The 13281-nt window shown below is 41.1% G+C and overlaps 1 protein-coding gene across 1 annotated transcript in view; it reads left to right on the top strand.

Annotated features, from left to right (window-relative positions):
- Positions 1 to 8507: 8507 nt before the first annotated feature.
- Positions 8508 to 13281, top strand: part of EYS (eyes shut homolog) — a 266420-nt gene continuing 261646 nt past the window's right edge. The window contains exons 1-2 of the mRNA XM_033143208.1: positions 8508 to 8628; positions 11845 to 12076. Coding sequence (XP_032999099.1) covers positions 8560 to 8628; positions 11845 to 12076 — 301 coding nt within the window. The 5' untranslated portion in view covers positions 8508 to 8559. The remainder of the gene's footprint in view (positions 8629 to 11844; positions 12077 to 13281) is intronic.

Below are 13281 nucleotides of genomic sequence, written 5' to 3'. Positions count from 1 at the left end.
AACCGGTGGGAGAAAATTGGGTAGTAGCTGGGTTCCCCCCCCCCCACTGATTTTTCTCTTTTAAAAAGAATATTAAGAACTTGTAGAAAGACGGCAGTAGGAGCTGCAAAACCAGAACACTGTAATTTTATTTGGGGAAACATGGCCTCAACTTTTTTTTATCTTAACATCAAATCACAATGCTACAGTTCCTATTCAGAAATAATAATTAACCACAGTGAGCTTTTAACTCACAATATTTTAAAATGTCTCTTAATGCCTAAACAAATTAGTTAGCTCATTTGCGCATTTAGACCTTTAACCCTCCCCAAATAAATTCATACAAGAGACAGATATTTGGTTTGGTTTTTGGCAGAATTTAGGCCACAACTTTATTGATTACAACCAAGTGAGTGGTTGCATAGGTTCTGGTTCTACTATCTCCCTGCACCCTTGCAGGCAGCCCTGTCCCAGAGCCACGTTCATAGGACAGACAAGGATGAATACCAGGGACAGCTGCTGGTAGGGGTACCTATCAGCCGCCCTGATGTTCCCTGGACTCGGGCACCGGCCGGACCCTTTTTGGGGACTGACAAACCAATGAGTCCCTGGATTCCTGTACCAGAATATCCTGCATTTGCATAGGCATGGCCACATCACGTGCCACACCTATACCTGAACCAGAGCCTATCCGCAACTTACAAGTTGTGACTAATTGCTACGCGGCAGGCGAAACCCAAATGGCACCAGCCAATCAGCCAAGTGGCGAAAATTCCTACCGTGCCCCTGTCCCAACAACAAGACAACACACAACGGCATAGCAAGGTCAAGTGCAAGCCCTAAATCTAGGGTGAGGTGGGTGCGTGTTCCGATGCGAAAGGCCCCAAAGAGGAAGCTCAGCAGCCTCGCATGGGCTTAAATAGGTCCCGCGTTGCTGTATTTTACGATGCCCCATTGGTCAGATTTCACCTCAGCAACACGGGACCTATTTATCAGGTTGTGGCCATGATTTCCAATTACCCCCACAACACTGGGTCGGGTTGCCGGTCGCACCGCAACACGTGCCCTCTTTTAATGGAGGACCTGATTTCCTATAACTCAGCTGTATGAGTTAAACAGCATGAGTTTAATAAATAATTAAATATGGTGCTACATTCGATACTGGATTTCTTTCAGTCAACATCAGAATTGTTCACCATCTCAGATTCTTTGAATGCCAACCCTATCCAAAGTCCATAGAAAAAGTTTTATATGAATAAAGCCTAGATTTCTCTGTACAAAACACTAGTAAATCTTCTTCATGGGGGGGGGGAGAAGTGAGAGATACTGAATTTTTCAAAACCAGGCGTAAAATTCAAATGGAAGCAACTGAAACCTCTGAAAAGTTGGTTCTTTGAAGAGTAAACATGGATTTCAGTTTTATAAGTTTGCAGACATGAAGGAAGCCTTCTGTACCTCCCTTCAATGTAGATCCGTCCCCTGCAGCTTGGCAAAGGGACTGGTATTTTACCCAGTGGAGGGGATGTTTGTAGTTCATCTGAGTTAATGGAATTAATTACAGAAGGCTTTCAGAAGGAACAAAGATAGATGACACTGCTGTTTCAGACTACTGAGGCAAAAAGTAAGCTTTTTATTGAATAGAAGAGAGCAAGCGTGTTTTTATTTGTCTGAAAAAAGGCGATACTTGAAAGCCTAATCAAACACTTTCATAAACTAAGGATTGCATGACAATAAAGAAAGGGATACAGGAGCAATAGAAATTGTGTGTGTAGAGAGAGGGATTTGTGAAAACAATAAGAATTTGATGCTAGAAAATATATTGGTCCTCCTGAGGCCCCGAATATAAGATGTTTGGTGATCAGGGCCAACAGAAGACATATGGTGCCCTCAAATGGTTGCTCTGAGAGAGATAGCATAGCATCTTCTGTGACAATGTATGATATACTGTGACACACACTAGTGCACTTCATTGGCACAAATGAAAATATTGGGTTGGCGCATCACTAATGTTATTCCTACTTATTTCAACAGGATAAAATGTGACCCTTATGGTATGAATCAAATCCAGGTAACCACTTGCATTATTTTTGCATTTGGGATACCTTGCTGCTGCTGCTGCCTATTTCAAATAGACAAGAAATGATTTAAGAGCTTGCTCACAGGTTTTCTCACTTCAATTCAGGGGAGGAAGTGTGTCTGGACTTGCTATTTCTACTGGGGCATACAGAGTAAGGGCTCATCCACACCTCTGCTTTCCCCATGCTTAGAAAGCATGGGTCCAAGCGGTTTTCTCCTTGCCACACTCCTTTTCCAGGGAAAATCCACTCTTCAGCTCTAAGTTGGAACATACTGCAATCCACAGAATACCTGATTGTCGTTTGCTCCAGTTGAGCACTAAAGAGCAGTTTTCCCCAGGCGAATACAGTGTGACAAGAGGAAGTGTGGATAAGCCCTAAGTGGTAATTTTTAGGGTAGTATTATAGATGGCTGTCCACATAGTTGGCTCTCTCCTCCACAGTGCACACTGTTGACATACCCCCTTGAAGTGTAGTCACACACCACATGGGTTAGCAGAAAAACTTTAGGCAACTGCACTAGTAAAATACCCTATTGCAGTCACCTGGATCTTTTTAGTGTCTTCTTATTCAGGGCATGAAATATCGTCCAATAAAACATCCGTGATATTTCTGTCATCTCAGTTTGTGTTGAGGTCTCATAGAATTGCTAATTCCAAATGATCATGCAACTTTTCAAGGCATATTTATACTTCTTTGGAAGCATGTAGAAGCCTCTCATTGGAAAACTTAGGGGATCTCCTTGGAGATCTTAGGAAACTGTTGCGTAAATCACAACATATGGCATCCAAGCCAGCCAAATAATGGTCTGCCTGGGGCTTGATTAATCTTGTACTGTTGCTTCCTGCTGTGGATTGTACAGAAAAGAGGGTTTTCAAGTATTCCATAAGCCACAATACATGAACACCAAGTTGTGTATTCCTTGGTGGCTCACCAGCTGCAGGGGGCTATGCTAAGATCTCTTTTCAACCAAACCTCTAGTCCATTGTTATGCTGGTCTATGACTGTAATAAAGATTTGATTGATTAATCCTTTGCTTTAGTGAGTGGCAGTAATTATGAGAACTATGATAAAATTACATTGCATATTAACATCAACCTATGGATGGTTGATGAAATGGTTGGACAGTGTTCTCGAAGTGACTAGCATGAGTTTGGCCAAACTCAGGGAGGCAGTGAAAGATAGGCGTGCCTGGTGTGCTCTGGTCCATGGGGTCATGAAGAGTCGGACATGACTGAACGACTGAACAACAACAAAGCATGTTAATACAGAATTTGGGACTTAAGTGTGGGAGAGAGGAACCTAGGCTGTTACAAACCAGCACAAGTTGTGAAGTTAAGGGGAAGAACCCTAAGGAAAGCACTTCACAGAATCTTTTTTTCAAATTGTCAGCAAGCTCCCAGGCATCCTTCCATTTGGTTCATTTGGCTGAGAAGGTGAAGGCTGGCACCAGGCTAAGGTTTACATTTCCCCAAATGTCAACCTTATATAATGTGTCATATTATTGGCCGTGTTTCAGGGTTGTACTTTGGGAATTAGATCTTCTCAGCTCCATGTACTTCAAAGGACAATTTTATTGTGATGATTATCATTTTAAGAGTGTCGTTAGAATAAATATTTGGGGCAGATACTTGCCCTTCTAGTGTATGTATGTTCTGTTGGAAGCAAATGGTAATGGAAAATGTCATGAATGAATTCACATAATCTTGCACCATGTACCAGGGATTGTTCAGAAGACCCAATTCTCTCTTTTTTGAACCACTCAGTGGAATTGCAATGGGGAGAAACATGCACTGTAAATATATATAAGAATATATGCAATAATCTTACAAAGCAGGCATGGAATGGAAGCAACAGACAACAGGCTTAAATTCCTTGCTCGAGATGCTGTAAGACTGTCTTTGAGGTTCCTTGCAATATTGAAAGCTTTGTACATCCTGATAAAAGGACTGCTGCTTTATAATGGAGCTCACAATCTGATTTTTATATTAAAAGGATGTTGGCAATTAGTCTGTGGCTGGATATAAAGAATAATAAGGTAACAAAAAAAATTAGGCAGGTTTGAAAGAAATCAAAAGCGCTGAAAGAAAACCCCAGACTTGAAACATTTCTGTGTAACTGCTGAAAGCATGAAAGAGCTTTCAGCTTGTCAGATGCATGTTTGATGGAGCTGAGATTTCAAACATCTACTGCATTTTTATATTCGAGAACAATGCTCTTTTTTATTATTTTGCTAAAGAAAAAGCACTTGTTTCATTTATTTTGCCTGTTAGTAGTGCAATTCTTTGAACAGCCAACCTACTGTATTTCTACCAGCTACGTCTTGTCTCTGTACTTCTGTTTGTTTGTGTGTGCGCGCTTGTGTGTGTGCAAAATATTGTTATATTTGTACATTAATTTAGCACTATAGCTTGATACTTGGGTGATATAATGGAGGTGTTCATAGGATGGGATTGGAGTATCACTCTCAATTATGAAATCCACTCCCCTCCCCCTTTTAAAAAGAAATACATCAAGATTTGTTCTCTCTCTTTGGTATAGTTCAGCCAGTGGCCTTCATATAATAATGGTCATGCTTTGCACTGAATGTGGCTCGGATAGTTAATGTGATCCCTTTGAATAGCTGGACCAGCATGGTGGATTTCTACCCACTGCTTCGTGCCTCTGAACTGCAAAAAGTGAAGAAGAAAATGCTTCTTATTAGAAAAATGTGATTATATTTGTACATTAATTTAGCACATTAGATATATATTTGGTGATATAACAGAATGATTGTAGGATGGGATTGCAGTATCACTCTCAGTTACAAAGCCCACCCACATTTACCCCTCCTCTAATAAGAAATAAATCAAGATTTGTCCTCTCTCTTTAGTATAGTTCAGCCGGTGGCATTCATGTAATAGTGGTCACACATCGCACTGAATCGTCCTGCAGGTGCTAGAATTATCAGCTGACCTTGCTCTACTTCTTTAAGCCTGCATGTGAGCATTGATTAAATGAACGATAAGGTCCGTGATAGATCGATTTTTCCCCACATTTTTAATTTAGGAGGTAAAACATTCTATCACTGCCGAGACTGAAAATTATGGCTGAGATAATAGAGGTCTGACTCCAGTTGAAGTTAAAAAGGAAAAAGTTGCCCCTCAAATGTCAAGGCACCTCGTGGTCCAAGATGATTAAAACTAAACTGTTTGCAATATGAATCCCAAGGTGCTGCTATATCTCAGCTGCCATGACATTTCGCCTGTGACTTTTCATAGCTTGTTAATAATGTATAGCCACCCCAATATAAATTTCCAGTGACAGAACTGGCCTGTTAGAGTGGAGTAGTTAACAAGATTTATTCTGCACAGAAAATGCAGATTTGAATGGGGAGGAAATCAGGACGAATGTCAAAAGAACTTTTCACTGGGCTATCTTATTTCACGGGAACTCGGAAGCAACGTCTTTCATTTTGATTTGTTACTCTCTTCGGAGCCCTAATTATTAGAGGGAGAAAAAATATGCTTCCAACCATTTTCTTACTATCGAGGATTAAGATGCATTCAGACAAATAGGAACCCCAAGCAAACGTAGTAATAGGTCCCTGCCCATTTATCTAGACAGAATGTGCCTAGCAAACAGGTAAACGTTTTGGTGCAAGCATGGTCTCAGTAACTTCAATTGCTGTTAATTGCTCCCGAATAACCTCAGCAAACTCCTGCGTTTGAGGAAGACTGTTTTTGAGATGGTAGCCTTCAACCTGGCAGTTATACAAATTATTCATAAGCTGTGAAATGTCACCAGAGAGATGAAAGGAGATGAGAAAAGGGTACAGGTGAGAAACAGAGACAAAGAACAATGGGCTACGGCAGGATATGGATTAGAATTGGATTGGGGGGAGGTAGTTTGACATTTGGAGAGTCGCAGGTCCAATATAAGACTGAAGGGAGTTGTTCAACCAGAAGACAGGTAAACTTTGTCGATAACCTCTGGATATATGAACATATGAAGCTGCCCTACAGCTGGGGAAGAGACTGTGCTTTCATTCTCAGCCTGATTTGGGGAGCAAATAATGGCTATGGCCATAAGATCTATAGCTTTCAGATTGGTGTTTTATCAGTAGAGATGCAAACTTATGTTATAAGCACATTATTGACTAAAAAAGACTTTGGAAATAAACTTAAAATCTGTCACTGTGTTCCCTGTTAAATATTATACTATGGAATTTGTTAAATCTTTAGATGCCCGGATGGATTCTCTGGTCAGTTTTGTGAAGCAGACATTAATGAGTGCATCTCATTACCTTGCCAGCATGGCGCCACCTGTGAAGACCTTATTAATGGATACTTCTGCAGGTGTCAGGAAGGTAACCACTGAAATGAAATTTTGAATTAAAGCATTTTCATGTCATAAAGGATTTAACTCCTGAAGGACTTTTGAATGCAAAGAACATTCTTTTTTTACATACCAAGATAAAGCAGCACATACTGGAAATTAAGCTCTGGAGCTAATGCTTTTCTGTAAACAGAAAGTAATGCATCCGGAAACTGCTATTGTCTTGCTTCCAGAGTGATTCTGAGGTGCAAATTGATGTAACCTCTTGATAAAAATAGACACTTTTCAAGGGAAACCACTGAATGCACTTAAAATATTGTCTGAAGTCCAAAGGTAGAATGGGGTGTTTTAATTTGCATTTTAAAGTGGTTAATTGTGCCATGGTTTGGACAGAATGATTAAACATTACTGTGAAAGCAAATGGTGGAACAAATTGTTTGCACTTTGAATTAAGACAGTTCTTGGAATTGGGTTAGTGACTAGACACATCTAATGGGATCGTTTCAGACATTCTTCTTGCCTTCAAACATATCATCAGGTGGGAAAAAAGTAGTGGCTTTCTGAAAATAAATGCAACTAAATAAACATGTGCTTTGGATTAATACCCTTGTTTAGAACATCCCTGGCATCATGTGCTTCCTCTTTCCCTTCACTTCCTTGCGTCTTCAGCTTGGCTGGAATGCAAATAACCACACAATTAGTTCTGCCAATTCAAAGGACTTCTGGACCACTGTAAGGCAAGCAACTTACAAAACTGAGGGGGGGTGCTTTCGATAACATATTGTGCTATAGTACAAGGGACCTGCCAATCAAAAGTCATGTCTAAGACAGCTCCTTGAATTCTGGCCTTCCATGGCCGTATGCCTTTTGGCAGCATTTGACCCTTATTTTTGCAGCACACTTGGGATGTGAGGAATCTGTAACCAGGTATGTCAGGGGTGCCAACTTGAATAAAATATTGGTGGTAGGACAGGTAAACCCCACCACACATAATAGATCACCTGATGCAGTGTGCGCACACACCATTTGAATGGCAATGCCGCTAGGAGTTGACTCCTTTGAGATATGCTGACATTTTCATTTTCATCTTATACCAGGCACTGGTGGTTTGTAGCATCTTTAGAGATTGAGATTGGAAATATAGCATTGAGGGGAGGGGATCCAGTTTCTTCAGAGCCACTGCTGTGATCAAAATGGGAGCTTCCAGTGGCTGCTTTAGAAATGACAGTGTTGATAGTTTGCCTCGCTGTTGTTAGATGCTTAATGGGCACCATTGAGCCAGCATTAAGCACTTGGAAAGATTAAGAGGAGAGAGATTTAGACACATATGATTAACACTCTTCCATTGAAATCAGTTAGACAGGGGTGTGTGTATGTATTATATTAATATATCTCACATATTGCATGTATGATATATTTGAGAAGCATGTCATAGTATTTTTTTTTTCTATCTTGGCTTTCTGTTCTTAGGGAAACACGTTTTTTATTACAGGTAGGTAGCCATAGTCAAAACAAAATAAAATAAAAAATTCCTTCCAGTAGCACCTTAGAGACCAACTAAGTTTGTATTTGGTATGAGCTCATACCAAGAACAAACGTAGTTGGTCTCTAAGGTGCTACTGGAAGGAATTTTTTATTTTATTATGTTTTTATTGTTTTTTTAGGACTGCATACCCACATGTAAGAAGCATAAAGCTACACATGCCGACCCTATCCCCCCACCTGCCCCCCTGCCTCCCCAGTCCTTGACCTTCCCGTGTTGAGCAGAGGTCTGAAGTTTTTGTTTTGTTTGCTCACATTCACTTGAATACCAGCAGAATCCTCTGCATTGACCAGGGATCCATGTAACTTTGGGTTCTCAGTCAGATGGGGCAGAAGGCAAATGTGAGTACAAATTCCCTTCACTTCTCCCTGCTCAACACAGGACCAAGCAGGCATGGTGATGCACACTAGGGAATTGGAAAATAGGGACACTTGGTCAGTGTTTTATTTTTTACTATTTTGTTTGAATGGTGGGGGAGGGGAGGAGAGACATATCAAGAGATTTGGATGTGTACACACACAGAGAGAGACTTTTAACATGGATTTTACAGTAGCAAAGGTCAATGAGATTCACTTTTTTATTCTAACAGGCTGGGAAGGCTTCCGTTGTGAAGAGGATATCAATGAATGTGCATCAAATCCCTGCATGCATGGGATCTGCATCCAGAACGAACCAGGCTTGGGCTACACCTGTTACTGCAAACCTGGATTTGTGGTATGCTATTGAAAATCTCGCTAGATGTGTTATGATTGCACATACCCACAGTCCTCTCTGCACGTGGAAAACTATGTATCAAGGAAGATGGATTTTGCCTGCTCTCCTTCTTGAGTTGTTCTGTTTGAGTCCTCATCTGTTGTCTAAAATGGTGCAGTCACACAGGTGTCCACCTCTTTATCTATTATTTCTGGGAAGATGCTGAGTGTTTCTCTGGCAGGGGTATATCTGGATTCTTCCATGCAGTTTGTCAAAGTTAAATTTGGAGATTTAGGCTTATATAAGCCCCAATTGAAAATTACCTTTGTGCTATAAACTGGCTGTAGCAGCACCAGTCAAGTGTTTAGTGTGGCTTAGGTTTGCTAAGTGTGGTGTTGAGGTGTGCGTGTGTCACTCTTGAGCTGTGACACATGCACACCTCAACACCACAACTCTATGGCTGTGTTGTAAAAAAAAAAAAAAGCAACTGTAGAAGAGGAAAAAGCACCCTGCATCCATACCCCAATCAAGTTGCAGAATATTCTGTTTCCTAAGGGTGCTCTGTGTACATCCTCCCTTCCCACTTCATTAACCTTTTTTACACTTGAGCCAGGAATTGTGTCCATGTATACAAACCTGTTTCTTTGCCGTAGTGATTTTATCCTGCCTGTTCTACTCACACCAGATCTTATCCTGTTACCTTGTGCAGATTGCTCTTGCTGAATTTGGATTTCTGGCTAATAATGCACAACAAATTTCCTGTTCAGTAGATATGCATTATTTATTTGTCAGCTTTACAATAAATCTCCCAAGACATGCAAGCAGTTATTCAGATGAATCCCATTCTTTTCCTACTGTTGGGGGGGGGGGAGAGACCCGAATAGGGAAGAAACTGCTGTTTGAAGAAGAAGAAAAACAACGGTTAAGATCAAAGTGATTTACGTATGTGGTTTATTTAGTATCACTCCCCAATAGTTTAATTATATAATACATCAATTTGAAATCTCAGAGAGCTGAACAACTGCATTATTTCATCTCTGTCAACGCAGAACTTGGACTTTTTTTAATAGAAAAAGATGTCTTGGATAAATAAAAACAAAAGGAAGGGCCGGCTGGAATTATTTTGCCTGATAGTTCTCATTTGAAGCTTCAGACTGGGGCTTTCAGGGGACATTAGCCACATATTTTTGAGCAAAGATAAGCAAGGATAAGGGGAACTTTTACAGAGCAGGATATTCATGTTGGCCCAAGGTTTTCTGGACCAAACACCATAACATCGGACATGTGGGCTATATGGGTGGAATCCAATTGTTCCATTCCATGAGTAGAAGGACTTTTGACCCAGCAAATCCCTCCTGCTCCTCCGTGCATTCCCTTTCTGCCTCTTCCTGACAATCTGATCTGGATGGTTGAGGAACCCTCTAGAAGGAGAAATCTGAATATCCCCTCCCTGCCTCTTCCATTATTGGATGCCTTCGCTAGTTCAAAGACTCTTCCACAAATGGAAGGAGTCTTTCTATTTGCATAAAGGTACAACTGAGCAGAAGCACACAAACACACATACCTTGAATACAGAGAGAAGAAAAGGTCAAACAGGCCTAGTGCTAAATCGGGTCCTCCCTCAAAGAGGGCACGTGTTGCGGTGTGACCTGGCAACCAAGCCCTTGTGTTTTGGGTGGGAACTTTTGGATAGCCACAACACCCTATTGGTTGATTTCTCGATGCTGGGTGTAATCATACCAATGGGACGCTAGCTAAACGGATCAAGGGACCTACATGAGCCCATGCGCGTGTCCCTGAGCTTCCTCTTTGGGCCAGTGCATCAGAAAACACCCGCTCACCTCTCTATATATTTAGGGGTTGTGCTTGACCTTGCTATGCCATTGTGTGTCATCTGTCGTTGGGACAGAGGCACAGCAGAAATTTTCCCCACTTGGCTGATTGGCTGTTGCCATTTGGGTTTCGCCTGCCGCATAGCAAATCGTCACAACTTGTAAGGTTGCAGATAGGTTCTGGTTCAGGTGATCGGGTGGGAAAACACTCTAGCCATCCCTATGCAAAGGGTATTCCGTTAAAGGAATCCAGGGACTCAATGGTTTGGTCAACCCTGTGAGGGGTTGTGCCCATGCCTGAGTCCAGGGGGACATCTGGGTGGTGGACTAGCCTGTCCCTGGCTTTCCACTGTTCCAGGCGTTTACCCTAGGCTGACCTATGCTGGTGCCCTGGGTCAGGGCTACCTGCCACGGTGCAGGGAGCTAGTCAAACCAGAGCCTATGCAATGACTCACTTGCTGTAATCAATAAACTTGTGGCCTAAATTCTGCCAAAAACCAAACCAAAAATTTGAGTCTTGTCTGAATTTATTTAAGGGGGAGGTTAAAGGTCTAAACATGCAACTGTGTGTCGAGACCAAGATGCAAGGCAGGAATTGGGGGAAAAAAAGTCTGTGTGCACAATGTTGATATTGAGATTTTCAGAAAATTCCATCCCTACCCACAGTAGTATTTGCAACTCTTGCAATGTTGCTTTGACTAGTAGGCAGACTTTTCAAAGAGTGCATACTCAATGGAAAGAAAGAAAAGATCTGCATGCCATAGCAAAGGCCATCCTGTGGCTCCTTAGACAGGCAACACATTTCTTGATTCCCCAAGAGCTAACTTCAATTTCAGTGTATTGCAACCTGCTTTGTAAGGATGTGGCATCCTCATGCTGCACAAATTAAGTTAAAGTGTGGAATAAACTGTGTACTTTTCAGACAGTACAACATAAAGTAATTATAGCACCAGAATATATATATTTTTGTTTACACCCTTGTATATCACTTTGGTTCAATCTCCGAGAAGCATATTGTTAACTTTAAGAGGCAGACAACTTGGGAACAATACTGTTTTAGGTTATAGAATGTGATAGGGACTGTGAGATGTAATCTCTATTTTAATACCAGTAGTTTGCTCTTTGAACTGATTGGAAGTCAAAATGCCATAATTAAATTGCAATTGAAAAGCCTGGGTCTCTGTCATGAAATCAATAAAGGGAAAAATCTCAGTGGGGTTACATTAATTTTGGGAAGTGCAGTCTGCCCAGCTGAAATAAGACAGTATGTCTTTCTTTTCTTTTTGGGTGGGGGTGGGGGTGTGGGGGGAGACGGAATCAAAAGAAAGCAATAATTTGAACTATTTAATGTGACAAGGAAATGGAAATGGCCTTCATAATGACTTTTTAAAAACTTCTCCTCTAGGGCCGAAGCTGTGAGCTTAATTACGACGATTGCTTAATACGTACTTGCCCTGCTGGGTTTCTCTGTGTGGATGGAATAAACAATATCACCTGTTTACCTGCAGTCCCCCAAAGGGGACAAACCATCATCAAAATGGAAGGAGTGCCCCCTAGTGAGCCATTACAGAGAGGCCTCGCATCAGCCCATCCAAGCCTCCCGCCTTCTGACCTTTATATTTTTCAAACTTCCACAGGTAAGAAAGTATAAGTATTATGAATAAAAGACTTAGAGGTTCTAAATGAAATCCTGCCCTTTCAGTGTGTGCAGTTTTAAATTATTTTTCTGTGGATTAATGTCTTCTGCATTCTGTGTTCTCGTCTGTATTCTTTCAGGGTCCCCCTCCCCAAACTCTGAATTCTGCTCCCTTTAACTAAGCACCTGTCTTGTCTCTGTCATTTTGAATGCCATTCTTTGATTATTAGAACTCCTGGTTCTCCCTCTCTCCACTCCAGCTGTTGGCCTACACTGTATAGAGAATTGCATTTTTTTCCCCATAACTTGTTTGGCTTTTCATTTGAGCTTGGCTAATATGTGTGACTTCATATGCTCCCTAAATACGTCTCTGCCCCCTCTGTTAGTGCAATCCTCTTCAGACTGGAAGGCAGATGACGGCGCTTTGAGAAACTTGCCTTTCCTTTCCCTTGCACGTATCTTTCTTGTGTGCATCTTTTCCCAACCTCTTGATGTTTTCATACATAAGAATGCCTGTAACAAGCTCCTCCGGGTTTCGCACATTTCCACTTTTCTTCTCACTCCTTTGTGCTTCAAATTCAGAAAGGAAAAGAATCCGCTAGCATGGAAACCATTAAAAATGGAATAGTATCTTAAATGCAGTGGCCTGTTTTGAGTGTCATGTGTCTGAGCCCATTCATTCAACTACAGCTCTTCTAAACACTGTGCTATTGAATAGCAAACTTCAAAATGCATGCTTCGTTCCCTCTTTTGGTCTGATCTTTTTGCTGTTTTTCTTTCCTTTTTTTAAAAAAAGTAATATTTCTTCTTGATGTAGATAAGCAAATTAAATGTGACCCAATTTGTAAATATAATTATCTTTGTAACTTTTCCAGCTTATCGTGGCAGCCCCTCAAGTTCTCAATGGTACAGATCTGTAATTTATCCTTTTTATATTGATTCTCAGGGGGGAAATTGATTTAGCAAATTTAATACATCTCTTTCAAGCAATGCTATTTGTTCTGGCTACAGCCCCCACCATGTGAATAATGTGAGGCTTTGCATTTAGTCAGCTCTTGAGGTCACTAAAATTTTTCTTACACTTTTATTAAGAATATGATTTACGGAGTTGTATTTGTCTGCTCTGGGATGCCTGGGTGAGAATTAATGGTTTTCAGGTAGCAATGCAATTTGCTGCCGATCCAGCCTTGGGCCAGAGTTGTTCAT

The sequence above is a fragment of the Lacerta agilis genome, chromosome 3 (genome assembly GCF_009819535.1).
Source record: "Lacerta agilis isolate rLacAgi1 chromosome 3, rLacAgi1.pri, whole genome shotgun sequence".
Taxonomy (NCBI): Eukaryota; Metazoa; Chordata; class Lepidosauria; order Squamata; family Lacertidae; genus Lacerta; species Lacerta agilis.
The sequence above is the reverse complement of the archived record's forward strand: the minus strand, read 5'-3'. Positions and strand labels throughout refer to the sequence as shown.